General features: G+C 36.9%; 1 protein-coding gene across 5 annotated transcripts; it reads right to left on the bottom strand.

The window, feature by feature from the left end:
* Positions 1-421: 421 nt before the first annotated feature.
* On the bottom strand, positions 422-27,065 carry LOC111024819 (uncharacterized). 5 transcript variants are annotated; one of them, XR_015787110.1, is made up of 8 exons: positions 26,735-27,065; positions 26,137-26,183; positions 24,578-24,710; positions 24,250-24,448; positions 18,485-18,614; positions 4,572-4,638; positions 1,985-2,953; positions 870-1,010 (listed from the first exon to the last, which is right to left on the bottom strand). XR_015787110.1 is itself a non-coding variant. In XM_022302615.2 (7 exons), exons 1-7 carry the CDS (start codon positions 26,946-26,948, stop codon positions 595-597), a joined length of 1,041 nt encoding a protein of 346 aa, XP_022158307.1. In that variant the 5' UTR covers positions 26,949-27,065; the 3' UTR covers positions 422-594. The 5 variants fall into 5 exon arrangements, 1 of the variants encoding a protein (XP_022158307.1); XR_015787112.1 differs by lacking the exon at positions 870-1,010 and adding an exon at positions 1,017-1,752; XR_015787111.1 differs by lacking the exon at positions 870-1,010 and adding an exon at positions 1,777-1,794.

Raw genomic sequence — 27,065 nt, 5'->3', positions numbered from 1 at the left:
AAATTAAACCAAAAAAAAAAAAAAACGTCTCTTCCCTCCCATTTTTCTTTATTTTTTAAGGTTATTGATAATTTCTTTATTTTATATTTTTAAATATTATTAAACTTATTTAACTTTAATATATTTGGTTTGCTCTTCGGATTTCTTTTTTTTTAAGCATTTATTTTGTAGTTTTTAGGCAAGTTTTTTTTAATGTATTTATATTTATTAAAAAGGCCATACTAACATTTCAGCCCAATAGTTTTTTATCTTCTCGATGATTCTTAATTTTACTCTTAATTTATTAAAAATGATCAATTAACTTCTCTCCTGAAAAAAGATTAAAAAAAACATTAAAATTTGTTAACAAAAAAGTAGTCATTAAATTATTGTTTAATATATTTGAATGCGTTAGCATGCCACCCACTAGGAAGAAATCAACTTTCTTAACAAACATGTTAACATATTTAAATATATTAATAAAATAATAATTTAATCATACACGAACATGAATTCACAAATCTTAATAATTTCTTCAAAATCTGCAGTCTGAAGTTTTCCAACCTTGTTCTTCTATGAGATGAATAGAATTAAATATACTATTGACTTGTGCCTTCAACTCTTTGCCTTGGTATCTGAAGTCAAAGCTTTGATGCAAAGTCGTGGCTTCGTCGTGACAAGATCGCTTGGAAGAACTGACACCCCAACTACCAACGACGGCAGAGGCAACCCAGAAAGGGGAAGCAGCTCAACAAGGACGCAGAACTGTAAGATAATCAGTGCAGCACAAGACAACATTACAATATGAAATAGCATGAAAGATGTATTGGAAGTAGTGGGCAGCATTAGAGTAATCTGCTCACCTCGGGAGATTTCAGATCCACAACAGCGTTTGAGACGACATCTTTAACCGCAGCGGCCACAATGCTGAAGCATTTATCGCGACTCGCCATAACGTTAGCACCAGAACTATCTTTGCAAGTCTTCATCTCAGTCTCTTCAATGCCTCTTCTGTTGTACCCTACTGCAAACTACACTCAAAAACATATATATGAATATGTGTATACACGTAAACGTGCATCAAATAAAAAAAAGGAGGCGCTTGCCATTTCTCTGTCTCTCTCTCTCTCTGAATGTGAAAGAAATAAAAAGGCAAGAAGACTTTCTTTTCTTTTCTTTTTCTTTTTTTTATAAAGAAACCTTTCCTTAGAAAGAAGGGCTGTCGATGAGGAAACCCCCTCCCACAGCTACAAAATAAAAGCTCTCCAATCACGAATAATCGTAGAGACGATAATTATACTATCACAATAACGGTCAAAAAAAGAAGACCTATCTTCAAAAATTCTATCGTTCCTTTCGAGCCAAATATTTCAAAGGAGAGTTCTAGCTACACAAGACAAAATAACCTTCTCTATCCCAAGCTACCCCTTAAAGAGCTTCTGACAACCATGCCTCTATAGAGCACGGCATGCAACCTGACCAGCCAAGGAAACCAAACAAAAAGAGCCAACCCCTCGTAGCAAAAGGACAGTGGATGAAAACATGGTCTAGCAATTCTTCATCCCTTAAGCACATTGAGCAAACCGATGGCGACAAAGCCCAATTAGGGCACTCTTTTGTACCCTCTCATGGGTGTTCAACGATCTGTAGCTATATCCCCAACCTTCATCGCATGAAGTCTAGCCACCAAGCAAACCCAACTGTCAGCCTCCCTATCAAGCAAACCTCTTCTCCGCCCCAAGTTCCAATCATGTTGCTCCTCATTCCAGCAATCTACAACCATTATATCCATATTGCAAGAAAGCAAGAACAGATCTGGGAAATCATGTACTTGTGAATTTGAGAGAGTAAAAAATATTCTAATATATTCAAACATGTAACTTAAATCTTCTTATATAGTAAAATGACCTAGACCTACTACAAACAAGTAAAGCAATAAATACCATAAAGACTAAATATCAACAATACTAAATATTAACAACTAATATTAATAACTAATACTTACACAAATATCGATAAATCCACTCCCCGTCAAGCTGATTTGAAGATGTCGTCCATAGCCAGCTTGCTGATTAAATTGTCGAATTGTTTCTTTGGAAGTCCCTTAGTTAAAACATCGGCAAGTTGCTCTGTTGTCGGAAGATAAAGGGATACATATTGTACCTGCATCAATCTTCTCTTTAATAAAATGTTTGTCAACCTCGATATGTTTGGTCCGGTCATGTAGCAGTGGGTTATGAGCTATAGATATGGCAGACTTATTGTGACAATAAATCTGTATAGGTGTCGGCTGAGGAATCTTCAATTCTTCAAGCATCCTTCTAATCCATATACCTTCACAAATTCCATGAGCCAATGCTCTAAACTTTACTTCAGCGCTACTCCTGGCCACTACATTTTGTATTTTTGCTCCTCCATGTAACTAGATTTCCTCCAACAAAGAACAATAACCAGAAGTAGATCTTCTATCGGTAGTACTTCCAGCCCAATCTGCATCAGTATAAACTTACTACTTGAAAGTTATTATTCTTTTCGAATAAAATACCTTTTCCAGGAATTCCCTTCAAATATCTCAAGATTCTGTAGACAGCTTCAAAATGAGTTGATTCAGGTGCATGCATGAATTGACTTACCATACTTACAGCAAATGCAATATCTGGTCGTGTATGTGACAGATAAATTAATCTTCCCACAAGTCTCTGGTATTGTTCCCTATCCTGTATTTCTTCTGCATTTGCTGCTTGTAATTTCAAATTAGGTTCAATAGGAGTTTCTACGATCCTGCAACCAAGCAATCCTGTTTCTCTAGGAGACTGTTTGAGGCTATAGAGAGATTTCTTTAACCTGCAGATTCTATTCCATCCGAGTTTTTTTTCAAAACCTGGTGGCAAATCCATAAAAACTTCTTCCTCAAGGTTGCCATTAAGAAAAGCATTTTTCACATCAAGCTGGTGGGGAGGCCAATTTGAATTAACTGCAAGAGACAGAAGAACTCTAATAGAGAATTTTTGCAACGGGAGCAAACATTTCCTGATAATTTATCCCGTAGGTTTGAGTGAAACCTTTAGCTACCAATCTAGCCTTGAATATCTCGATGCTACCATTTGCATTACATTTTACGGTAAACACCCATTTACATCCCACTGGTTTCTTATCCTTTGGCAACTCTACTATCTCTAAAGTCTTGTTTTGCTTTAGAGCATTCATCTCCTCCACGATAGCTAGTTTCCAATTTGGATCTTCTAAAGCTTCAGGTTTATTCCTTGGAACAAACAAATTAGTTATCCTATATGTGAAGACCTTATGACTATTTGATAGTTTTTAATATGAAATGTAGTTCGAAATAGGATATTTGGTACAACTTCGAACGCCTTTTCTAATGGCTATAGGAACATCAAGGTCAGAGACAACAAGAGAATTTTTGTAGGAGTAACTATTTGATCTTGGTTCCTCTAATTGAATTTCCTTCTAGTATAAAACTTTAACTCAAAACAAGGATTCGCAAAATCATTTTGTCGTATTTCTCCCCCTGATTGAATAGTTTCTATACTTGACATCGAAGGACTAGTAAAATCCGAACAGATAGGACTAGGAAGAGGAACAGAAATATCCCAAAAATTCTCTTCCAAATTTATTTTCTCCCCCTGAAGAGAATTTTGGGTAAAATATGGTTGATTTTCTAAAACAGACACATCCATACTTACAAAAAAAAATTTTATCTAAGGATCAAAATATTTATAACCCTTTTGACCTGAAGCATAGCCTAAGAAAATACATTTAATAGTGCAAGGGTCAAGTTTCGACCTGAAATGACTAGGTGTGAACGTAAGTAGTACACCCAAAAACTTTGAGAGGTAGATCAAAATATATGCGGGATATTGGAAAAATATTTTTAAAGGACTCAATGGGAGTTTTGAAATTTAAAACTTTAGTAGGCATTCTATTTATTAGGTAGGTCGCTGTGAGAACCGCTTCCCCCAGAAATATTTTGGAACATGCATAGAAAACATTATAGCACGTGCTACTTCAAGTAAATGCCTATTTTTTCTTTCAGCAATCTCATTTTGTTGAGGAGTATCCCAACAAGTAGACTGATGAACCATACCTTTTCTTTCAAAAAAGTTCCCAAAAACTCATTAAAATACTCAATTCCATTATCACAATGTAAAATACAAATTTTTGTTTGAAATTTAGTTTCAATCATCTCATAGAAGTTTTTGAAAATGTCTTTCATCTCATATTTTTTTGACATTAAATAAACTCAAGACAGACGAGAATGATCGTCAATGAAAGTAATAAACCATCTTCTTCCACTATGAGTACTGATTTTAGGACCCCAAACATCACTGTGAATTAAATAAAATGGTTTGGAAGCTTTATAAGGTTTTGGAAAATATGTAGAACGATGATTTTTTCCTAAAACACAACTTTCACAATTAAAAGATGAACAATCAATTCCCTTAAATAACTTTGGAAACAGATATCTTAAATAGAAAAAACTGGGATTTCCTAGCCTACGATACCAAAGCATAATCTAACAGAAAGAGAACTAATACTACTAAGACCCTGAGTTATTTTATAACTAAAGGTACCTTCATCAAAGTAGTAGAGACCATCAAGCATCCTACCGCGGCCAATTATCCTCTCCGAGTTCTGATTCTGAAAAATACAATGGGAATCAAAGAAAGTAACACGACAGTTAGAATCTTTAGAAAGTTGGTTGACAGATAAAAGATTACAAGCTAATTGTGGAACAGGGAGGATAGACTGTAACGAAATGGTCTCAGTCAATTTAATGGTTCATTTTCCTGCAACGGAAGAAAAACTACCATCTGCAATTCTAACTTTTTCATTGGAATATGAAGAAAGGTATGATTCAAAGAGATTAGAGGAACTTCTCATATGATCAGAAGCTCCAGAATCTATAATCCATGGAGATGAGTTACTACACGAGAAAACCTTAGAATAAATACCTGTTTGTGTCAATGATACACATGAGTTATTAGAAGGTAAATTGGAGGATAGCAATTTTAGGATTTGATGAATTTGCTCTATACTTGAGTCACCACGACTATCACCAAACATTTCTCTACCATTGTCAGTTGAGAATTGGACCATTTTAAATAAACAACTCGTCCTGATCAAAAGCTGACAACAGAACCACACCAGAAAATAATTAACCAAATCAAATCAGGCCACAAATTGATATTAGAAAGGAGATAACCATAACCAAGAGAGTTAAACCAAGGCAGAATAAGTTAAGCCGGACGAATCAACCCGAACCAGTTTGAACCAAAGTACTTTCCGGGACTGATTTGAGAGCCGGACTGGCCTAGGGTTTGAAAAACCCAAAAAACTTGAATCCGAATGGGGCGGCAATGAAGTACAGCGGAGAGATCGGCAGCGACTGTAGACGGCAGCGAGACCGGCGGCGACTGGGTTGCTGCGAACGGGTCTGAGATTTGTTACTAACGAATCTGAGTAGGTGAACGGTGGATATGCGACGATGAAGATGGTCCCAAAAAAATGCAGAGATGAGCGGAGACGGCCGGCGATGATGGACGGCAATGACAGTCGCCGTTGACTGTGCGATTGACGACTGGCGGAGATATGCAATTGACGGATGGCAATTGGATCTGCGATGACGGGCGAAGGAGATATGTGATTGATGGCTGACGGAGATGTGATTGATGGACTGCTGGGCTAATTCGCAAACGATGGCAGATCTGCGATGATGGACGACAGATCTGCGCGTTTGGATGGTGATAGTGGAGTTGCCGTGAAGAGATCGCTGACGGCGAGGGGAGATGTCGTGAGTTGTTTGTGATGGATAGTGTTTCTGATAACGACTAGGGTTTCTGATGATGGCTAACCTTTTAGAATTAGGGCTTTATTTCCTAAAGCTCTGATACCATGTGAATTTGAGAGAGAAAAAAATATTTTAATATATTCAAACATGTAACTTAGGTCTTCTTATATAGGAGAATGACCTACTACAAACAAGGAAAGCAATAAATACCATAAAGATTAAATATCAACAATAAAGACTAAATATTAACAACTAATATTGACAACTAATATTTACACAAATATTGATAAATCCAACAGGACTCGCCAGTCCACTTACCTCTCAAGAATCTCATCCTTCTCCCTTGATTGGCTTTAAAGAGAATGAACTTAAGGAAAAAAGCACTATTCCTTGCAATATCAAACTAAGGTCTCCCTCTAGCTTTGCCTTTTAAGATTTTTGATCATCCATCCGTTCAGTTCCAAACCATAGACGCTGGCAATTACCGCCCTCCACAGGAAGCTCTTTTTTTGAGTGAATCTCCACAACTACTTGATAAGTAAGGCGTTGTTCCTTTGCTGGAAAGCCCTTATCTGCAGACCACCACATTTCAGAGGAAGGGAAGTGCACCCCAATTCACCAGATTTCTACACGGGTGAGATCCACCGCCTTCCCAAAAGAGGTCTCTCACCAATCTGTCCATTTCACAGGTGATGCCCACGGGAGCTTTGAGGAGAGAAAAATAATAGATGGGGGGACTGTTGAAGACCAACTGAGCCAACGTTAGACTACCCCTTTTGAGACCAGCAATTTCTTCCATTTTTCCAACTTTACTTTGAATTTTTCCACCATTAGCCTCCAGAAAGCCAAGGAGCAGTGGTTCCCACCCAGGGGGACTCCCCAAATAAATAAACAGCAACTCTTTCACTCTACACCCCATCTTCAAAGCCTAGTTTAGCTGTCTACATGCACTGATATTAAAACCAACCAAAGATGCTTTTGCCAAGTTGCTGGAGAGACCCAAGCCCATAACAAACAAGTTAATCATATTCCACCAATTCCTTAGATTCCCCTTCTTGTATGGGCAGAAAAAAAGGTGTCATATCCATATAATTTTTTTTTTTTAATGGGAAACAATACTTTCATTGAGAATAATGAAAAAAGATACAAGAGCTACAAAAAAAATGCCAAAATAGCATCCAAAAAAACAGCCCTGAAAGAGGAAGCCCTCTAAAGAAAAGGACTCCAATCCAAAAGAATCAGGCCTAGCATATAATTACAAAAAGACTTAGAAACCGAGCCTCCTAACGAAGTGTTAAATCTAACGATATCCCAAACATAGTCCACAGATTTCTCCACCCCCAAAACAATCTATAATTCTTTTCCAGCTAACATTCAATGATATGGTGTCATACCCATATTCCAAGTGGGAGACATGCTCCTTCTTCGACCCAACCTCAAAGCCTAATCATCTTCTTTCTGCAGCACAGATGGACCAACCCACTAAAAGAGTCCCCGATTAAAGAAAAAAAGGGGAAGGGAACAACCCTGACACAAACCTCTTCTAGCATGGATTTTCCATCAGAGTCTGCCATTAATAATAATAGAAAAATTGGCTGTCGACACACCCTTTGATCCACATTCGCGATCTCCTACCAAAACTTTTCTACTCCCACTAAACTATATCATAAGCCTTTTCATAATCCTGTTTCAGCAAGAAATCCTTCTTATTCGAGGTTTGGAGATTTCCTATAGCTTCTAAAGCCACAAAAATTCCATCCAGAATCTGTCTTCCCTCCACGAAAGCAGCTTGGGCATTGTCAGTGATAAAGGAAAGGACTTTTTTCTCTCTCTCAGATAAGACCTTGGCAATTATGTTATAAAGGAGGAGACTAAACTGATTGATTTATACTCATTTACTCTACTAGCTTGCAGTTCTTCAGAATGAGGCCAACGTTTTCAAGGAGCACCTCAAGGCGACAAATCCTTTTATTGCCATTAGGCGAGAGGCGACAAAAAAGGCGAGGTCTGACTGAAGTGAGGCGCACCTTAATAGATAAATAAATTATATATATAGTACATATATTTTTATGGTAAACAATTTAAAATATCAATACTAAAATGGTATCATATAGTGAATATATCAAAATGTCAAAAAGATACATAAAACAACCAAATTCTATTAGTTCCCAACTAGAAGCAACGGTAAGAAATAGAACAAAAGTAAATGTAAGTGTAACTATCAAAGATTATCATCCTCCTCTAAATCTAAAGTCTCTTCTCTTATTCGTGGTTTGCAGATTTCCTATGGCTTCCAAAGCCACTAAAATTGCATCCAGGATCTATCTTCCCTCTACGAATGTAGCTTGGGCATTATCAATAATAAAGGGAATGACTTTTTTCAATCTCTCAGCTAAGACCTTAGCAATTATCTTATAAAGGGCTCATTGACTCTATTAGCTTACAGTTTTTTGGAATGAGACCAGTGTTTTCAAGGCACAAGGCACACCTCAAGGTAACAAACCCTTTGATAAAAAGGCAAGGCCTAACTGAAGCGAGGTGCACCTTAATATATAAATAAAAATTATATATATAGTCCATAAATTTTTATAGTTAACCTAGCTTAAAATATCAATACTAAAATGGTGTCATAGTGAATATATCAAAATTTCAAAAACATATATAAAACAAACCAATTCTATTAGTTCCGAACAAAAACAAGCAACATTAAGAAATAGAACAAAAGTAAATGAAAATATCAAAGATCATCATCCTCCTCTGAATCTAATCTTGGACAGCCTCACTGCATAGTTGATTTTCGAACTCTAAAAGTTGTGACCTTAGTAGGTGACTTTCCTTTAGATCTTAATCTTATAGTTCTAGTTTGCCTTATCGGCTCTGTAACACCACTAGCATCAGCTACATCTCCCCATGTGATGTCATCGTCATCAAACACCAACTCATTATCATCTTCACTATTTTCTTATTGGAAACTTCCAACCAACCATTCATTACTTTCATCAATATGATCTAAAGAAATCGGATCAAGTTGATCTTGTAGAGTATAGCGTTCTTTTAAGTACTTGGTTATATTTTATATAAACCAAGTCATTAAAGATGTTTTTTCTCTAACATGTTCCTCTTCTTGGAATGAATCTACAAATTCTTAACGAATATAAAATCAAAATTAGAATTTTAAATCTTCAAATAACAATATAAAAATTAAATTATTTGAACTTACGTGTTCAAAAACACTCCAATTGCACTCACAGCCAGAAGTGCAACACATTAGACTAAGTACTCTTATGACTAACTTTCATAAAATTTGAGCATAGTGCCATAAAGAGACCACCATGATGTTGCGCACACATTAAACAAATGATTTAGTACTTCAAAATATGTCTATTAAAGACTTAAAAAGACAGACTTTACCAGGTGTCTTTTTTGCCATTTTGAACATTGCTACCTAACTCTCGAACTTGCCTTTAGCTTCATTGTACAATTTCTAATTCGATTGTGCATTGAGCTTGTTCTGCAACAAATGTATCAATCGTTGCACAATTTTAAGCAAACCATCCATGACTACAAAATCTTGCATAATTCTCTCTTTGTTGTCGTAAAAAAGATATGGATTCAAATAATATTCATTGCATGTAAAGGCTGATAAAGTTGGCAATCTCATTCTTTCAATAATCTCCCAAATCAGTCAATGCTTCGTCTCTTTATCATTGAAACCATACTTAACAACCTCTTTTGCCCTATCTAAAGCTTCATAAATATAACCCATAGTTGGTTTATCACCATCAACTAGCCTCAACACACGAACTAAAGGGCCTGATGCCTTCAAAGTACACAACTGAGTTCCAAAAGAATGGCATCATAACGGTTTCAGCGGTTTCAGCTCTTCTCTTCCCCAATCCTTTGCCATTAGAAGTGGTTCATTCTTCAGAAATAAACATCTTCCTCAAGTTGACTTTATTTCTATGAATATTGGCTAAGGTAAAAAATGAGATTGCAAAACGAGTCACCACTGGTATTACGAATTCATGTTGATTTGTAACTTCTCTCGTCACGTTTAGCACATACAAGCGGTTATAAATAAAACCACTAAGTTCCACTGCCTTTTTAAAACACATTTTTACCTTATTAACCTTTCTGATATCCTCCAAAATTAAATTCAAACAATAAGCAGCGCATGATGTCCAATATAAATGTCGTTTTGCTTCCAAAAGTTTTCCAATTAGTGGATAGTTTGATGCAATATCTGTGATACATGAAGATGTATTGGTGGATTCCAAAACATCGTTCCAACAGAAGAATTATCTAAAAAGTTGATTAGTGTTCTATCACTCCTATCGTCCACCATCAATGAACAACCACTTTTTTTCCATTCTACCTCGTGATTGGCCATTAGATCTTTTGTAACTTCTTTTTTCAAGTAGGTTACTCTAACTTCATGATAAGCAGGTATTAAACCAAACCAATTGCCCCACAGCTTCTAGCATCACGTGAAAACTTCTTAAGTGAATAGTATTTAGGGGAATACCACTCATGATATATCCGATGCATGATGAATTTCAGAATAGCATCCCTCACCTCTTTGTCATATTTCTCATAAATAGTTGATTGATTAATCTTCTTCAATCTATTTTTTCCATCAACAATTTTGGTAGGATATGGATAAACAAATGTATCCAATAGCCCCTTTGGTCGTAGTGACTTAATTTGTGATTGACATTAACTTCCACAAGAAGGCATATAAGTGATGCTACTACTTCCTCTTCCATTTCTTCTCCCACTATCATTCATGCTTGTTCTTGTTCGCTTGCTAGTTGATCCACTTCAATCAACCACTTCCAAGGTTTTCTGGATGTTCTCGCTCATCCACTGTTGATCTTCAAATTTCTTATTCATTGCTGCAATCGCCTCCTTCAAGCCAACGATCTCCTTCTCCATTGCCTCACAACACTTCTAAAGTTCTTTCTGTGTCATTCTTCCTTGTTTTCCGGGACAAACAGGCTCTAATACCATGATGTGAGGTATTTCCTCACAGTACTTTCTATTACTCAAGCAACCAAAAACACGTAAGCACTCGTAAGCATTACAGCAGCCAACCACCTATACGAGAGGGTGGGGAACCTCTCCTGACCTATCACCCAAGCACCTAGGCATTGAATACAAAATATCCTCCCTCTCCCTAACTGTATCGTCTCATACACACTTCTCACTAGGCTCTATTCTTTCTCTCTCCTGGCCATTATGGCCTCAATTCGACCCTTCCTGCAATAGGCAAGGAGGCCTAACATGAGAATTTAACCTTTCCTACCCTTTCTATGAGGATATAATCTTGATTGAGGAAGATGAGGAAGATCAGGTGGAAGTATTTGGTGGAAGTGGATCAACTAACAAGCGAACAAGCGAACAAGAATAAGCATGAGTGGTAGTAGAAGAGGAAGTAGTAAGTAGCTCCTATATGCCTTCTGGTGGAAGTCAATGTCAATCACAATTAAAGCCACCACAACCAAAGGAGCCATTGGATAAATTGTTTATCCACATCCTCCTAAATTTGTTGATGATAGAATTAGATTGAAGAAGCTTAAGCAATCAACTATTTCTGAGAAAAGGGTGGGATACTACAATGAAATTCATCATGTGTGGATATATCAAGCATGAATTCTCCTAAATACTCTTCGCCTAAGAGGCACTGACACAAGCGACACGGATACGACACGACATGGACACGACGACACGTCAATTTCCAAAAAAGTAGGACACGACACGCTGGGAACACGTTAATTTTTTTTTAATATATATATATGTGTGTGTGTGTGCATATTTTATCATATTATCAATATTTAATGCTATTTTTACCTTTAAACATCAACATAAATACCATAGGTCTATAACATTCATGTTGTAAATAAAAAACAGAATGTTATTGATTAAAAAAAAAAAAAACAGAATGTTAGAAGAAACATACCTTGTAGCGTGAAGAAATCCGAAAGAAAAGGAAGAGGAACCCGAGCCCCGTGCGTGAATAATGGGAAGGAGGTGAAGAAAAATAAAGAAAATGAAAGATGAATCGGCCTGTGCGTGAAGAGCGTGAGGAAGGAGGTGAAGAATTTTTTTTCTTTTGACCTTGCGTGTGAATCCAATAGAGGGGAAGAGAGAAGTAAAACTAAGTTTACTTTTACATAACCGTAATCGGCTTTGGGCCTAATAATTCATTAAAAAACCATATCGAAGTCCAAATTCTTTAAAAACACTTGTTTTAACAAGGGGGAAAAAAAAACCCACTAGCGTGTCTCATCCTTGTCAGACGCGTATTGGCTGCGTGTCCAACGCGTGTCAGAAAATTAAAAGTAAAAAAAATTTTCGGACACCTTAATCGCGCGACGGACACGTGTCGGCCGTGTGTCGGCAGCCCATTTGGCATGTCGGTGCTTCCTAGCTCGTCACTTAAGAAGTTTTCATGTGACGCTATAAGTCGTGGGACAATTTGGTCCTAGTTTGATACCTCATCCTTATCATGAAGCTATAGTAACATACCTTTAAAAAAGAAGTACAATACACAAAAAGACCTAACGGTCAATCGTGAGGAAGAATGGAAAAGAAGGGGTAGTTCATGATGTGAGATGGGTGGACTGATAGGAAGGATAAAACACTAATCAACTTTTTAGTTCATTCTTCTGTCGGAACCATGTTTTTGGAAACCATTGATGCATCTTCATGTATCAAAACTGGAGAAAATATTTTTGAACTCTTAGATGGCATGATAGAGAAGCTCGGAGCAGAAAATGTTGTCCAAGTTGTTACACATAATACCTCAAACTATGCTCTGGCTAGAAAACTTTTGGAAGCAAAACGACCTCATTTATATTGGACACAATGTGCTACTCATTGTTTGGATTTAATTTTGGAGAATATTGGAAAGATTGATAAGGTAAAGAGATGTCTTAAAAAGACGGTGGAACTTAGTGGTTTTATTTATAACAACCTGTATGTGCTAAACATGATAGGGAATTTACAAATCAACATGAATTGGTAAGACCAGTGGTCACTCGTTTTGCAACCTCATTTTTTTACCTTAGCCAATATTCACATTAAATAAATCCAACTTGAGGAAGATGTTTACTTCTAAAGAATGAACCACTTCTAAATGGCAAATGACTGAAAAGGGAAAAGAGCAGCTGAAACTATTAAGATGTCATCCTTTTGGAACTCAATTGTGTATAGTTTGAAGGCATCAAACCCTTCAGTTCATGTGTTGAGACTAGTTTATGGTTATAAACCAGCGATGAGTTATATTTATGAAGCTATGGATAAGGCAAAAGAGGTTGTTAAGGGTGGTTTCAATGATAATAAGACGAAGTATGACCGATTTGGTAGATTATTGATAGAATGTAGGATTGCCAACTTCATCGGCCTTTACATGTGTAACGCCCCGAGTCCCTCAGGTTAGTTAGTCTCGAATCAGGAGATTTTTCATTTAATTTCTAAATTAATTGTTAATTAAATTTATACATATTTATCGGGCTCTAAACTCCAATTAAATTTATATTTACCGGACTCCGTGTGGTGGGTCTTGTTTTAAAGGGGGTTGGATTTCTTATCTTTTGGGCTTGGACTTTTTGGGCCTCTATTGGGTTAATTTGGTTTTAAAACAAAGGAAAAAGAAAACAAAAAAAGGGAGGGACTTCATCTTCTTCTTCTCCTTCTTCCTTTTGCCCTAGCCACCGTCACACCCACCCCCTCCTTCTCGTTGAAAACTTTCGGCAGCCACAAGTCCGTTTTCCGACGAGGTGCAGCGACGGCCGACGACACCCACGAGCGGCGGCGCTCCTTCGGACCGAACAGCAGCGGCGGCGGCGCTCCTTCGGACCGAACAGCAGCGGCGGCGGCGCTCCTTCGGACCGAACAGCAGCGGCGGCGGCGCTCCTTCGGACCGAACAGCAGCGGCGGTGGCGCTCCTTCGGACCGAACAGCAGCGGCGGCGGCGCTCCTTCGACAGTCGTCGACGGCAGCAGCGGCACGCCTTCAGTCTGTGGTGGCAGTGCCGTTTCTGCGGCGTTCCGACGGCGGCCCTTGGCCGTGCGCGCTCCGACGACCACCCACAGCCCCGATTTGTGGCTTTTGCTTCCCCTCGACGACTTTAGACGCTTGCCCACACCTGTCCAGAGTTCGATTCGCAGTACCCACTCCTATTTAGACTCAAACCAGCATTGCCCATCGCTTTTGGCATCGGAACAGCAAGCCTAAGGACATTCGAACTCAGTTTTGGAAGCCCGAACCTCTTTGGCGTTGACCCACACCTGCACGAAGTCGGTTTTGGTGGTAATGAGTCATTTGAACCCTTTTAGAATTGGATTCGAAGGCTAAATAGTGTACGTAACTTGCTGTATTTTTCTGTTGTAGTGCTTAGGTGTGAGATCGACGCAAAACTTAAGGGCGCGGTTGTGAGTAAGTAGACAAGGGGCGTGTGCGTGCGTTAATGTATGTTAAATGGTCTCTAATGGGCTGGTTTTGTGGCGTTTAATATTAATTTTGTTACGTCATTGTGCTAAATAACTCTCGTTGTGTTAATCGGTATACTTGGAGTAGTGTTGGATATATGTCGGTGAAAATGGTGAGGTTTCTGCTTTGCTAAACTGCTGAGTAGTGCTGTGGAAATGTTTGTTGTCTGAATATGCATGAGTTGTTCGGCGTGCCTTGTGTGTTATTATACTTAGTAATGCTTATTGAATATTGATGCTGGATATTAAGTGTTTTGGGTGAACTATGTCGGACTCTAATGGTTTAAAATTTGTTTGGTTATGCTTTGTTGCGACGAAACTCATTGTGGAGCCATTGTTAAGAAAAGTTATATTGTGAGAGCATGATTGGTTTATTAGTTCATTATTAGAATGTTGTTTATGTTGTGGAAGCATGCTGAATTGTATTTGTGAGTTGAAAGATGCAGGGGTAATGGCTTAAGAAAGTATATAGTAAGACTCTGGTGAGAGTTGGATTCTTGGAGGAAATGAATAAGTGAGTGTCAGGGCCTCGGGTATAAATAGTCGAGGGCTGATACGTCACTAATTGAGTATCGAGGCCTCGGGTAAAAAAACGGTCGAGGGTCAATACGAGGGGTCCTTTGGAAGGAAGGCTATTGGGGCCTTGGGTAAAAATGGTCAAGGGCCAATAGATGGTGAAGTCATCGGGGCCCCTCGGGTAAAAATGGTCGAGGGCCGATGCAGCAGTGTCGGGGCTCTGGGTAAAAATGGTCAGGGGCCGACTATACTCGAAGGAGTTAACTGTGGAAGGCTAGGATAGCCGTGATAAGTGTAGAGGTACTTGAGATGTTAGGGAGACTAGAGGTTGGTAGTTAATGTATTCCTGGCTGTGGTTGTCACCGGATTTTTATAGAATGTGTCTATGTTTGAATGCATAATGTGTTGAAAAGCATGACTATGAATGTTTCATGATTTAGTTGAGCATGATGTGTATGTATTGTTGGTGAGGGCTACTTACAGAGTATATCTTATATACTCACCCCCCCTCTACAATTATTGTTTCAGGTGAAGGACTCGTTGGCGACCATCGTGATGAGACGGAGGAGACATGACGAGCGAGGACCATAGGCTGCTTAGTCACTCTTGCTTAGCTTAAGTTATTAGTTAAGACCTTATGTTATGGTCAATAAACTATTTGCTCGTATTTGAATAATTGGGAGGTTCCCACTTGTTAATTTTATTTCGGAATAGGTGCCTATCTCAGTTTTCTTCCATTCATTGAGTTTTGCCTAGTTTGAATAATAAAATTTGCCTCGTGAGGTTGTCCACGAATGTTGTTGATTGATATTTTATGAAATTGATTTATTGTTGAATTGATGAGAAGTGGAACTTGATTTTATATAATTGTTGCATAGGGAGTGGCATGACGTGTTTGGGGTTAAGTCTAATCAGTTGGGTAGTTAACGTGACCTAAAAGTGTGTGGGAAATTCTGGGTCGTTACAACATGCAACTGGATATTATTTGAATGCATCTCTTTTCTATGACAACAAAAAAATAATTATGCAAGATCTTAAGGCTATGGATGGTTTGCTCAAAATTGTGCAATGATTGATACCATATGTTGAAGAACAAGTTTAGTGCACAATCGAATTAGAATAGTCCAATGAAGCTAAAGGGATGTGCAAGAGTCAGGTAGCAATGTTCACAAGGGCAAAAAAAAGACACCTGGTAATGACTGTCTTTTTACTTTTAAGTCTTTAGACATATTTTGAAGTTTGAACAACTAAATCATTTGTTTAATTGTGCATAGATCATCATGGTGGTCTCTTTATCGCACTAATGCTCCAGTTTTACAAAAATTAGCCATGAGAATACTTAGTCTAACGTGTGGCGCTTCTGGATGCGAGCGCAATTGGAGTTTGTTTGAACACGTAAGTGAGAATAATTTAGTTTTTAAGTTCTTAATTGAAGATTTAAAACTCTACTTTTGATTCTATATTCATTAATAATTTTGTCGATTCATTCCAAGAAAATTGAACAGGTTTGAGCACAAGCATCTTAATGACTTGGTTTATATAAAATATAACCAAGCAATTAAAAGAACGTTATACTCTGCAGCACCAACTTGATCCGATTTCTTTCGATCATATTGATGAAAGAAATGAAGGATTGGTTGGAAGAATAGAAGAAGAAAATAGTAAAGATGATAATGAGTTGGTTTTTGATAATGACCTCACATGGGAAGATGCAGCTGAGGCTAGTGGTGTTATAAAGCTTATAAAGCAAACTAGATCTACAAGATCAAGATCTAAATGAAAGTCACCTGCTACTGCCACAACTTCTAGAGTTCAAGTGGTTAGTGATAATAATTATGACACCGATGAAGAATAATTGAAAGGGAAGATTGTGAGGATGTCGAAGATGAAGAAGAGACTTTAGATTTAGAAGATGATGATGATCTTTGATGTCTACACCAATGTTTTAAAAGGCTAAAGGCGGCATCGAGGCTTTTTCTCTTGAAAAGGCGAGGCGTAAGCCTCAAGGCGGTATGAGGCGTAAGCCTCAATTTTAATTAAAAGAATTAAACAAATCCTAAATTTGTGTGGTCAAGTATTACCAAACATAATAGTTATATAAAATTATCAAAATATCCACCTGTTACTCGTCACTGAAAAAAAAATTCTAAAAAAACATCATAACATCACTACTAAAAAATTCTAAAAAAACATCATAACATCACTACTATTATCACCAATAGAACTTACTTATTCTATAAATTATTGTCTTCAATATTTTTTATTTTTAAAGTCTAGGTAGTAAAAGTAGTAATAGATTGAATTGTTACAACTCCTGCTTAGGATTCCATACAAAAAAAACCTTGATATTTTTTAAGAATTGGAAAAATTAATAGTATTCTTGTAATCATTACACGAGGCGTATACTTTAAGCCTCAGTGCGTTTTCAAAGAGGCGTAAGCCTCTTCTATGCGAGGCGTAAGCCTCTTATAGTCCAAAGAAGGCGTAAGACTTGAGGCTAAAAGTTAGAGCCTTGCCTCGAGGCGGGCCTCAAGGCGTAAGCCTCAAAAGCCTTTTAAAACATTGGTCTACACTTGGATTTACTTTGTTATATTTCTTAATGTTGCTTGTTATTGTTGGGAACTAAGAGAATTTGGTTGTTTTATTTATCTTTTTGACATTTTGATATATGCACCGACACTATTTTAGTATTGATTTTTTAAACTATGTTTACTATATAAATTTATGCACTGTATATATAATTTTTATTTATTTATTAAGGTACGTCTTGCTTTACTCGAGCCTTGCCTTTTTTGTTGTCTCTCGCCTTAAGGCGATCAAATGGTTGGTTGCCTTGAGGTGCCCCTTGCATCTTGAAAACACGGGTGTCGGAGCAGTTGTTTCTTGTTCGAAATTGCGTGTTTGATGACTACACTCTCTTTTGGCCGTTTCTAGTCTTTTTCTCAATAGATATCCAAAGATTTGTTGTTGGTTAGTTAGCCTTCACTCACTTGCCCAAGTTAGGACACTTAAAAGAAGAAAACAATGCACACAAATTAAAGCACAAGGACACATAATGTATGGAGAAACACCTCCATTTTCGTACCTAACTTCAATACATTACAAGAAGAAATATGCAATCGTGTGGGAGTGGGGAAAGTATAATATAATAAGTTAAACTTAAAAATACAATAGATGAAGAGTAACTCGTAAAACACCAAAGAAAACTATAGATTATTGTTTCTATTTTCTGGTTCTTTTTAAAATTTTTAATACATTTTAAAAAATATATGAAACCAGACATGTTTTTTGCATCAACCCCTTGGTCTTTTAAGCTTTGTGGTACTGCAATTTTTTTTTTTTTATATCCATGAATGCCTGGGTCAATGTACACACACCTCAACTAATCTCAAGGCAACCGTCTGACCCTACAACATTTGGTGCCAGGAAATATAAAGGAATTACTAATTCCTAAGGTAGGTGGCCATCATGAGTATTGCAATATTTTAAATTCTTATTACATCATCGAAGACTTGTAGTGTTATCTATAAGTTAAGGGGATCGTGTTTATCGTTCTTCCCTTGTCCTTGAAGCTCTTTGATCATTTTTCTCAACAAAACTATTGTTCATTTTATTTGTAAAAGAGAGAAAGAAAGAAAAAAACAGAAAAACAAACTTCATCTGCTAATGAAAATGACCCATGCTTTACCTTTACAGGGTGTGAAAGGATATTTTCTTTATTCTTCAAGAACCGAAGAACGAGCTTTGATACAACCGCCTGGAGATCTTTTTCATTCAAACAGCAAGTAGCTTGGATGGGGAATATGCGATGGCACCAACTGCATATAGAAAATAACAAGTTACTGAATTGCAGTAAATGCAATCGTGGTGTCAAACTCAATTATGAAATGAAAATCAAAACTTTCATTCGATTTTAGTATACCTCCTCTTACAAACGAAGAAATTTATAGATGACATAAAACACGGACACAAAATGATGATGCTTCAATTGTCATCTGTTAATGTTCCAAAATGGCCTAACTATTGAATACGAAAAAAGCTAGAAAGAAAAAAGAGAGAGACCTCATCCTGAATTCGAACTTTTACCCCCCCTCATCTATGGATACATGGCCTTGGCCAGCTGCTCATAAAAATGCTTTAACAAGAGCCCCTTGGTTCTATATCTGAAAGTTAGGCAATCTCGTTGTCAATTCACTAAATGCAAGTTGAGATGCGGATTCCCTTCTTATTTTAGTAGGATAGACAGTTGGGTAATAATCTTCTCTCCGAATTTCAAAAACTTTACTCCCTCTCAAACCGAAAATCTGCCGTTGTAGAGCAGCTACGCAACCATACAACTGAAAATTGAGACTTAATTTCTAGAGGTTGTTAATTGAAGAGGAATTTGAGGAATGGGCATCATTTTTTTAATCAAGGAATCGAGAATTTTTATTGATATAGTGAAAAGCAAGAAAAGAACAAAAGTACAAAAATCTCAAAGGAGAGAAGAAAAAACTGAATGAAGATTAAGAACAATAAGGAGGAGTTATAAAGATCTCCCACTTCATATAAATATCTTGTAACAAAAAACCAAAAAAGATATCAAAAAGAGCACATCATTAAGTTTTCAATCTAGTCGCTTTAAAATACTTGAGCTACTGCTTTTGTGAGTTATCGAAAACTCTTTGATTCCTTTCCATCCAAATTCAAAAATAATAGCTTTAACCGCATTGCGCTGTAACAAAAGGATATTGATGCCAAAGAAGGTCCAATGATGAGCTGAGGAATATTGATGGAGTCTTGTGAGAAAAAGAAAGGAAGGATAAAAAAGAAAAGAAGGAATCTTCTTTTGCAGCACATAGAAAGAATTAAGACAACTATTTTGCAAATCCATAATAAGATATTGATCCATTCCTCTTCAGGCTTTTAGATTTCCATATAGCAGAAAAAAGATCTTTTGATAAAGGAGAAGAGAAAGTAAGTTGTCTTGTGAGTGATTTAACAAAAAAACAGCCTGAAGAATCAAAAATTCATCTCCTTGAATCGTTGCGAGACTCCAATTTCGCCCCCTCTAGTTCAAAACAAAGAGAGCTCAATTCAATAATTTCATCTTTTAAAAAATCCTCTATATGTAATCCTCCAAGAAACACATAACATCCCAGAATTCTGAAATAGCACCGTTGGGAGGCAAAGACACTTTGTGAAGAAGGGGAAAACAGAGATATAAAGAAGCAGTTCCAAGCCGGACATCCGGCCAAAAAGAAATCCACATGCCATTTCCGATCTTGAAGTGAGCATATTTATCCACCCGTTCCCAGATTTTTGAGATACTATGCCACGGACTTCTAAGGCCGACATTTTTTTTTTTTTTGCTGGATGACTTCATTCAAAATTATCTAAACCATGTATGCTTTCAATCAGCTTATTTTTCTTAGGAGAATTGTCCTTCCAAAATTCGTTAATCATGGGGATCTGCCGCTCTGGGGTCGTTTCCATCAACTTCAGAAAAGAGGACTTTGTAGTACCGGCCATCATCCTCCAAGGACCAAGCTGCTTTATCCATCCCCTCTCCTAAAGCAACAGGATCCAAAAGCTACACTAAGCTCACCCAAAAATCAAATTCTCTGAAAAAAGCCCTGTTCTAAAACCCAAATCCCAAACATTCTGATCTAAAATCCAGCAATCGGCTATGGAAGCATTCTGTTTCAAAGAGACCGCAAAAATCTGAAAAAGCCTGTGCAAGGGGGGTGTCACCCACCCATCTAAGGAGCCAGAACCTTATTCTTCCACCTTGAATTGCTTTGAAAGACAGAAAATTCCAGAAGAAGACACTTGTCTTTGCGATCTCGAATCAAGGTCTCCCCTTCGCTCTCCCTTTTGGGGCCATTGGCAGCCAACCAAGAGAATCAACCCCGTAAATACTTGCAACAACCCTTCTCCATAGGGTCTTTTCTTCATTCAGAAACCTCCATAACCATTTTAGCAACAGAGCATTATTTCTTTGTCTAAACGCACCGATGCCCAAACCTCCTAGTGTTACAAGGAAGGTCATTTGAGCCCAATTTACAAGATTCCAACAAGGGTGAGACCATGAGAGGTGCCCCCCTCCTAAAAGAAGTCTATCACCACCTTGTCCATCTCTGTTGTCATACTCACCAGGGCTTTAAGAAGCAAAAAGTAGAAGAGGGGTAAACTATGAACAGTATTGAAAACATCTCTGATATGAACCAAGATGCATTAGTCTTGCCGCTAGGACCAATCACTCGTTCAAGGGCCAAACAATTACAGCTAGCATTTGATTCTCACGTCCAAACAGTAGTGAGCTCCACTAACAGACATCAAGAGGATAAAGATGGGAAAAAACTTTATTCATGGTGTCAAATGAATATACGAGACGAAGATGAAGCCAAATGAAGACACGAGAAGAAGATGATGGAACTTTATATTACCAAAGTTATTTTTAAAAAAAAAATTGTTATTTATCTTATTTTAGGCCTTTTATATTTTTAGCACAATGATGTGGGCATTGAATTTATCAATTTTTGTGTGTTTTTTTTTAAATTAACTATGTCACTTTTACTTGGGGGTAGTATAGTCTTTTAGTTTCCATTGAGATTAGGGATTTAATCTTGTGAACAGAAGGATCAATGAAAACATAATGAATTTGGAGTGTTTTAGCATGATGACTAATGGTTCATCAACTTTGCAATTCTTGATCTAGATTGCAAACCTGAAACATTCAAGTTAGGTTTGATCAACCTTCTGATAGGCCCCCGATCATTAAACAATATGTAAGAAGAAAGGGCAAGAAGGTAAAAGGATTAGATCCTGGTGGGCCCGAGTTAGTTAGGGGGTAATTTGGTCCTTAAAGGGATATAGGGTGGTTATATGACCTGCTGTATTGGGAAGGGGGGGATTATCTTTTGTGGCTGAGTTGTTCCCTGTGAGGAATTGTAGGAGAGGTTAGGGAGCTCTCGAATTCTCCCTCAACTTGTAAATTCCCCTCCCATACATAAATAATAGAGCAGACTCTATCACCTTCTTGTGGAGTGTTCAACCTTGAGTAGGGAACGAGTTCTCCTTACCTCTTGGTCTTCGATCATCAAGGTAATCCTCGTCTAATCTTTCCTTGGGATTGTGCTATTTGATCTGGGGTTTTAGAAATTGACAAGTTAGGGGTCCTCCTTAGGTGGAAAGGTTTTTATCTGCAATTTTCTAGGGTTTCATATCAATCTCCATCATATTTAAAGAAAAACGAACGAAGTGGGGCTTGCAATAACTCAACGAAAATATTCCCAAACCATACTAAATAGGATGAGAGACGAGGCAAAACGATGTCTTTTCTATATCTTCAACACACTTGCTTTCATCCCAAATGCAGTAGTTTTTGTTCTCAATACAACAACTGTTGATCTCCATGGTGCTTTTAGACTTGAGGGATTTCTAGGCTAGATGAACTCAACTATAATCAAACTTGACAAATAGCTTCCAACAAAGAAGAAAAAAAATCTAGGAGAGTAGAGGGCATTTTCCTTTAGAAATAATTTTACTAACTCCCTTCTTTGAGCATCACTAATTATCTAATTTTTCTGATAGTCTGAAAAGGGTAGTTGGCATTGGCCTTTGGAACCAACAGGTTTACTTCACTGTTTGCACTCTTGGATAGCCTCATAGGATACAGGGATGCAATAGCTCTTCCTATTTATTAAAGGCATTAGGCCAGACAAATATCAAAAAAAATTTCAAATTCTCCCGTGGAAGCTTAGTCACGGAAGCCTTAATACTCAAGATATGGTCCTGAACTCTCTTGCTCAGGTGGTGTATTTAATGTAAAAGAAGCAATGAAACCCAAGAGCATCTCTTCCTCTCATGCCAATTTTGCATATGAATTTTGGTGCACTATTCTAAAGGCTATGGTCTATGGCTCTCCCTAGTAACATGAACTCCGTCATAGAGATAATTTTGCTCACCAACATTTCAAGAAGAATAAAAAGCAGTACAAATAAATACTCTTCTTTTGGTTGATGTGGGTAGAATCAAACAATCGCACCTTCAACAACACATAAACATTTTAAAGGTAACCGTTACCTCTAGAAAACCTTCCACAATTTAGACTTCATACCCTTTGACAACAGTTTGTCACGGTCATCATAAAGAGAATAGGGGAAAAGGAAGGTCTTTTTGTCTTAAATCTCTAACCCCTATGAGCAATGATTTTAGCTACGCTTTCAATTTAAGATAATAGAAAAGTTCAAGCTATAGATGCACCTAAAAATCCATCTTCCTCCACTAAATAACAAGCCCTTATCTTTCATGAACACACCATATCAAAGAAATATCAATCAACCATGCCATCAACTTACACCAAATCAAGCTTCAAGGTGCAACATTTTCCTTGTCCTCTGTTGTGTTAATAAACCAAACCTTTGACCTCAAGTTTGGAGATTCCTTATCTCTCTCCCCAAATTCATACTCTGTGAATCTATGGATGGTTTCTTAGTATTAAAGAACTATATAACCATACATCCTAGCATAATGCAAGGTTTCAGTAATGTTTTAATTCACATATATGTTCTTATGAACAAGCTTAGGCAACAAAAGTCACCCAATATCAACTAATTATCTACGAGATAAATTTTTTCCTCACTTTAAAATTTAAATATGTTGGCCTTTAGTACTTGGAGGTCAAGCTTGTAGTAAATAAATTAGATGTAAGTAGTTCCAGATTTTAGAGATGAAAATCGTCTATATAAAGAAAAAAGATGTTAAAATCTTGTATTGGGGCCCTGATCTCCGAGATAAGAAAGATGGTAATAGAACTTTGGGAGAAAACTTCAGAAGTGATTGGATTCTAGGTTTTTTTTTCTTTCTTTTTTTCCTTTCTTTGGTTTGCTCACATATGGACACACCAAGTTTATTTAATGGCATCCCAAGGTTGCTTTATCATTTTTCTAGAATTTCCATTCTTTTTCTTAAAAAGAGTGATGCTTTTCTAAATTTTAGTACTCATTTCAGTTTTCCCAAAAGGTGGCTCAATTGCCTGGACTCAATTGGCTCCACGATTCCTTGGTGACGCCGGCCGAGTCCTGATCTGGGGAGGTGGCGCATTGATTAGAACTTGTTCAAGGAAGAAAAGGACAATTTCTAGAAATTTCATTTATCTCTCTCCAAGTTTCTAAAGAACTTGGAACTCTTAAACATTGTATTAACTTTATTTCTAGAAAGTGCATTAACATAATAGTAACCATTGAAAACAAGATATTTCTAAAATTATTTGTCTCAAGAACTATTTAGAAAAGTACGAACTACCAAATGAAAGCCCTAATGACGGTAAATTTCTCAGAAGCAAATGCCGACAAAGAATTTATATCACAAACACGTGTGTCAAAAATACGAAGCTTATTTCAATCTATTCTTAATTGGAATGGTAAATTACTAAATTCTAACCAAATAAGTAAAAAGAGAGTTACTTACGCTGGTGACTTCAAAGTCCCTGCTTCCAGAGACTGAATTATGTCCAAGACAATAAAAACAGTGTCAGGAGAGATATCCTTGGGAAGGGTAAACAAAACCAGACCACTCCTTGTCAGCTTCACTAGTGAAATAGGAGAACTTTTCTCTACTCTTGCCTCACACTTTGTAGAATTCATAGAAGTTCCTTCAACATGTTCATCTGATGTCATCAAGGTCAGATATGACAATAGAAATCAGTGGAGAGACAACAATCAAAAACTGCAACTTCAAATTAAATTGTGTATATTGGCCACAAAATCTACTATTACTTCAGCAAATTAATTCTTACCACTACTCCTTTCCTCTCCTTTAACACTTTTGTGATCAACATCCTCTGTGCATATTTTCCTCCTTTTAGAAACTTCATTTTCATCAGATACCTCCAAATTTTCTGGGGTAGAACTGCTGAAGTACTGGATATACTGCAAGAAACACAACAAAAGTTAAGAAAACATGATTGTTGGGTGAAAGAAAAACGAGTGACAAAAACTTCTCTGAAGAATAATGTGGCGATTCATAATTACAATTAAGTAATCTAGCTATATGCTCATGTTGAAAGTACTCTTTCTAAAAAATGATGCTCTAGCTATTAAAGAGTTTATCATCAGTTCAACATTAAAGTTTCAGACCCATTATCCTTCCATGTCTCTCAAATGACAAATAAACCTTGCATTTCAACTGAAAACTTAATTAATCACAGACAAGGCTTCCTAAAATACTCATATGACAACATTTTTTCACGAAACAACACAAACTGATTTTGTTACAAGACAATTAAGTACAGTCTTAAATACATGAATTTTATTGAATTATAATTTAAATTTCAATATTTTCATGCACTATGTTACTATTTTTCTGTTAATTACCGGGCACCAAAAGCGGATTAGAGGCATTTTTCAATATCCCACGACCTTGAGTTTATGGCAGTTCCCCAATTGGTCTTTGGCAACAACTAACAACAGAAAAGGAACTCAACATGCAGATGCAGGTTAATTGAGACGTCAGATCCAATTCGTTTCATAAAGCTTTATGAAATACTATTATTTTATGATTTTAGTGTTTGGTTAAACTCCTAATAATTGTTTAGATAAAGTAACATAATATGAACTTAGTATCTTCAAATTTTAATGTTGATTAGATTTCTTAAATATAAATGGATTTCTAATAGTGTTTTAGGGATGACTTTTGAAAAAATTATTTTTAAACTTATTTTTCCTAGAAAAATTACTAATTTAGAGTGTGTTTAGTATAGTTTCCGAAGTGATTTTGGATAACTAATATTACTTTTTAAAAATTCTACAGCGTACAATAATAAATAAAAATATTATTTTTAAAACACAGGATTGCCTTAAAAATCCTTTTTGAAGAAACACTTTGGCAGATGATTATCTAAAAGATTATCTTAAAGTCATTGATACTCTTGTAGTTTAAGGAAAGATGATTACTTATTAAAACAGTGATTAAATTAAAATATAGGCAGAACTTACCCTATGTCCTTGTTTAAGTCCAATAAAATATTCCATGCTTGAGTTAGATCTACCTTCTTTTAATATAGCTACAGTAACTTTATCTAGGAGGCAATAGAAAAATATAAAAATGCAATTTTAATCAATTTCTTCGACAGTTATTTTGGGTGTCAAGGCTTCGAAATCCAAGTATAAAATTCGTAGGTCATTTCCAAGGTGTTTACAGATAATTAGCTATAAACATCACCGGAATTATTACTTCAAACATCCTAGATTTAACTCGGCAGTTTACCATTTCAACTTCAGAAAGTCTGATCATATGAAGTCATAAATGCTAGAATGCATGACGTCGAGAAAATTCGACAGAGTACAAAAACAGAACCTTTTCAAGGATGGAGATGGCTTCTTTTGTGGCACTCTTCTCCCTCTCTGACAAAAGAAAGGAAAGAGTTATAGTCCATTTTTTCTGGCTCTCTCTTTCCATTATTAACTTGAAAGGTACTGTTCAGAAACAAACATCCCAAAAGCAGGGACTCTTGGTCCATTTAGATTTAAAAACATCACATAAACCTTAAGCTTTTAAGGTTTTCTCTCCATTTTGCCTCCTAAATTTTCAAAATTGAAACATTATATACATAAAAAACTACAATGTGCCCTCCCATTGAAAATTTCTGGCTTCGTCCTGGCCTAAAAAAGTGAAGAAAACAAAAAACCTCCACCATGCTACACGAGCAAGTTTTCAGCGCCTTAAAAAAAGTTCCCCAGAAAGAATGACGTATAAACAAGGCCAGAAAGATGAAATTGGCTCCTACTATGTTTACTAAAAGTACCAGTAAGAAGAAATTAATACCAGCAAATTTTTCAATGACGGCAATCAAACATCGCGACCAATAGATTGCAAAGCACAGTTAAACAATCGAGAATAAGAAATATGCTGTACTAGAAAAGAGACTGCAAGACATAGTAGAAGGGATTCTTACTGATAGAGCATGTGATGAGGAATCCAGAATGGCAATGGTGAAGAAGTGCAGATGGTGCGTTGTAGTCGAAGCGAGGGATGCTTATGACGCCAGAGTGCTGCTCCCATGGCGTCATCGTCTTCCCTCCATTTTCAGCGACATTCTCTGTCGCTTTCGACGCTTCTGCTACAGGTTTAGGCTGGTAGCCATTGTTGTTAGCTTCTTTCTCTGCCATTTCGCTGCTTTTCCGTTGATTCGGACGACGAACTCCCGATGACAAAGTTCAGCAACTCACGACGGCAACAAAATAGGGAAATCCTGAACAGTGGCGCAGCCCAAAACGCCCGCCCCT

This window comes from Momordica charantia (genome assembly GCF_013281855.1).
Source record: "Momordica charantia cultivar OHB3-1 chromosome 9 unlocalized genomic scaffold, Mcharantia_2.0 BLBB01000009.1, whole genome shotgun sequence".
NCBI classification, from domain to species: Eukaryota; Viridiplantae; Streptophyta; class Magnoliopsida; order Cucurbitales; family Cucurbitaceae; genus Momordica; species Momordica charantia.
The sequence above is the reverse complement of the archived record's forward strand: the minus strand, read 5'-3'. Positions and strand labels throughout refer to the sequence as shown.

Bases quoted from the DNA above. Each gene is read 5' to 3' on its own strand.
- LOC111024819 (XM_022302615.2), bottom strand. From the start codon at position 26,948: ATGGCAGAGAAAGAAGCTAACAACAATGGCTACCAGCCTAAACCTGTA. The intron at 26,184-26,734 runs GTAAGAATCCCT...TTCTTTTGTCAG, and splicing joins CCTCATCACATGCTCTATCA to AGAGGGAGAAGAGTGCCACA. The intron at 18,615-24,249 runs GTAAGTAACTCT...TTCTATATGCAG, and splicing joins GGGACTTTGAAGTCACCAGC to TTGGTGCCATCGCATATTCC.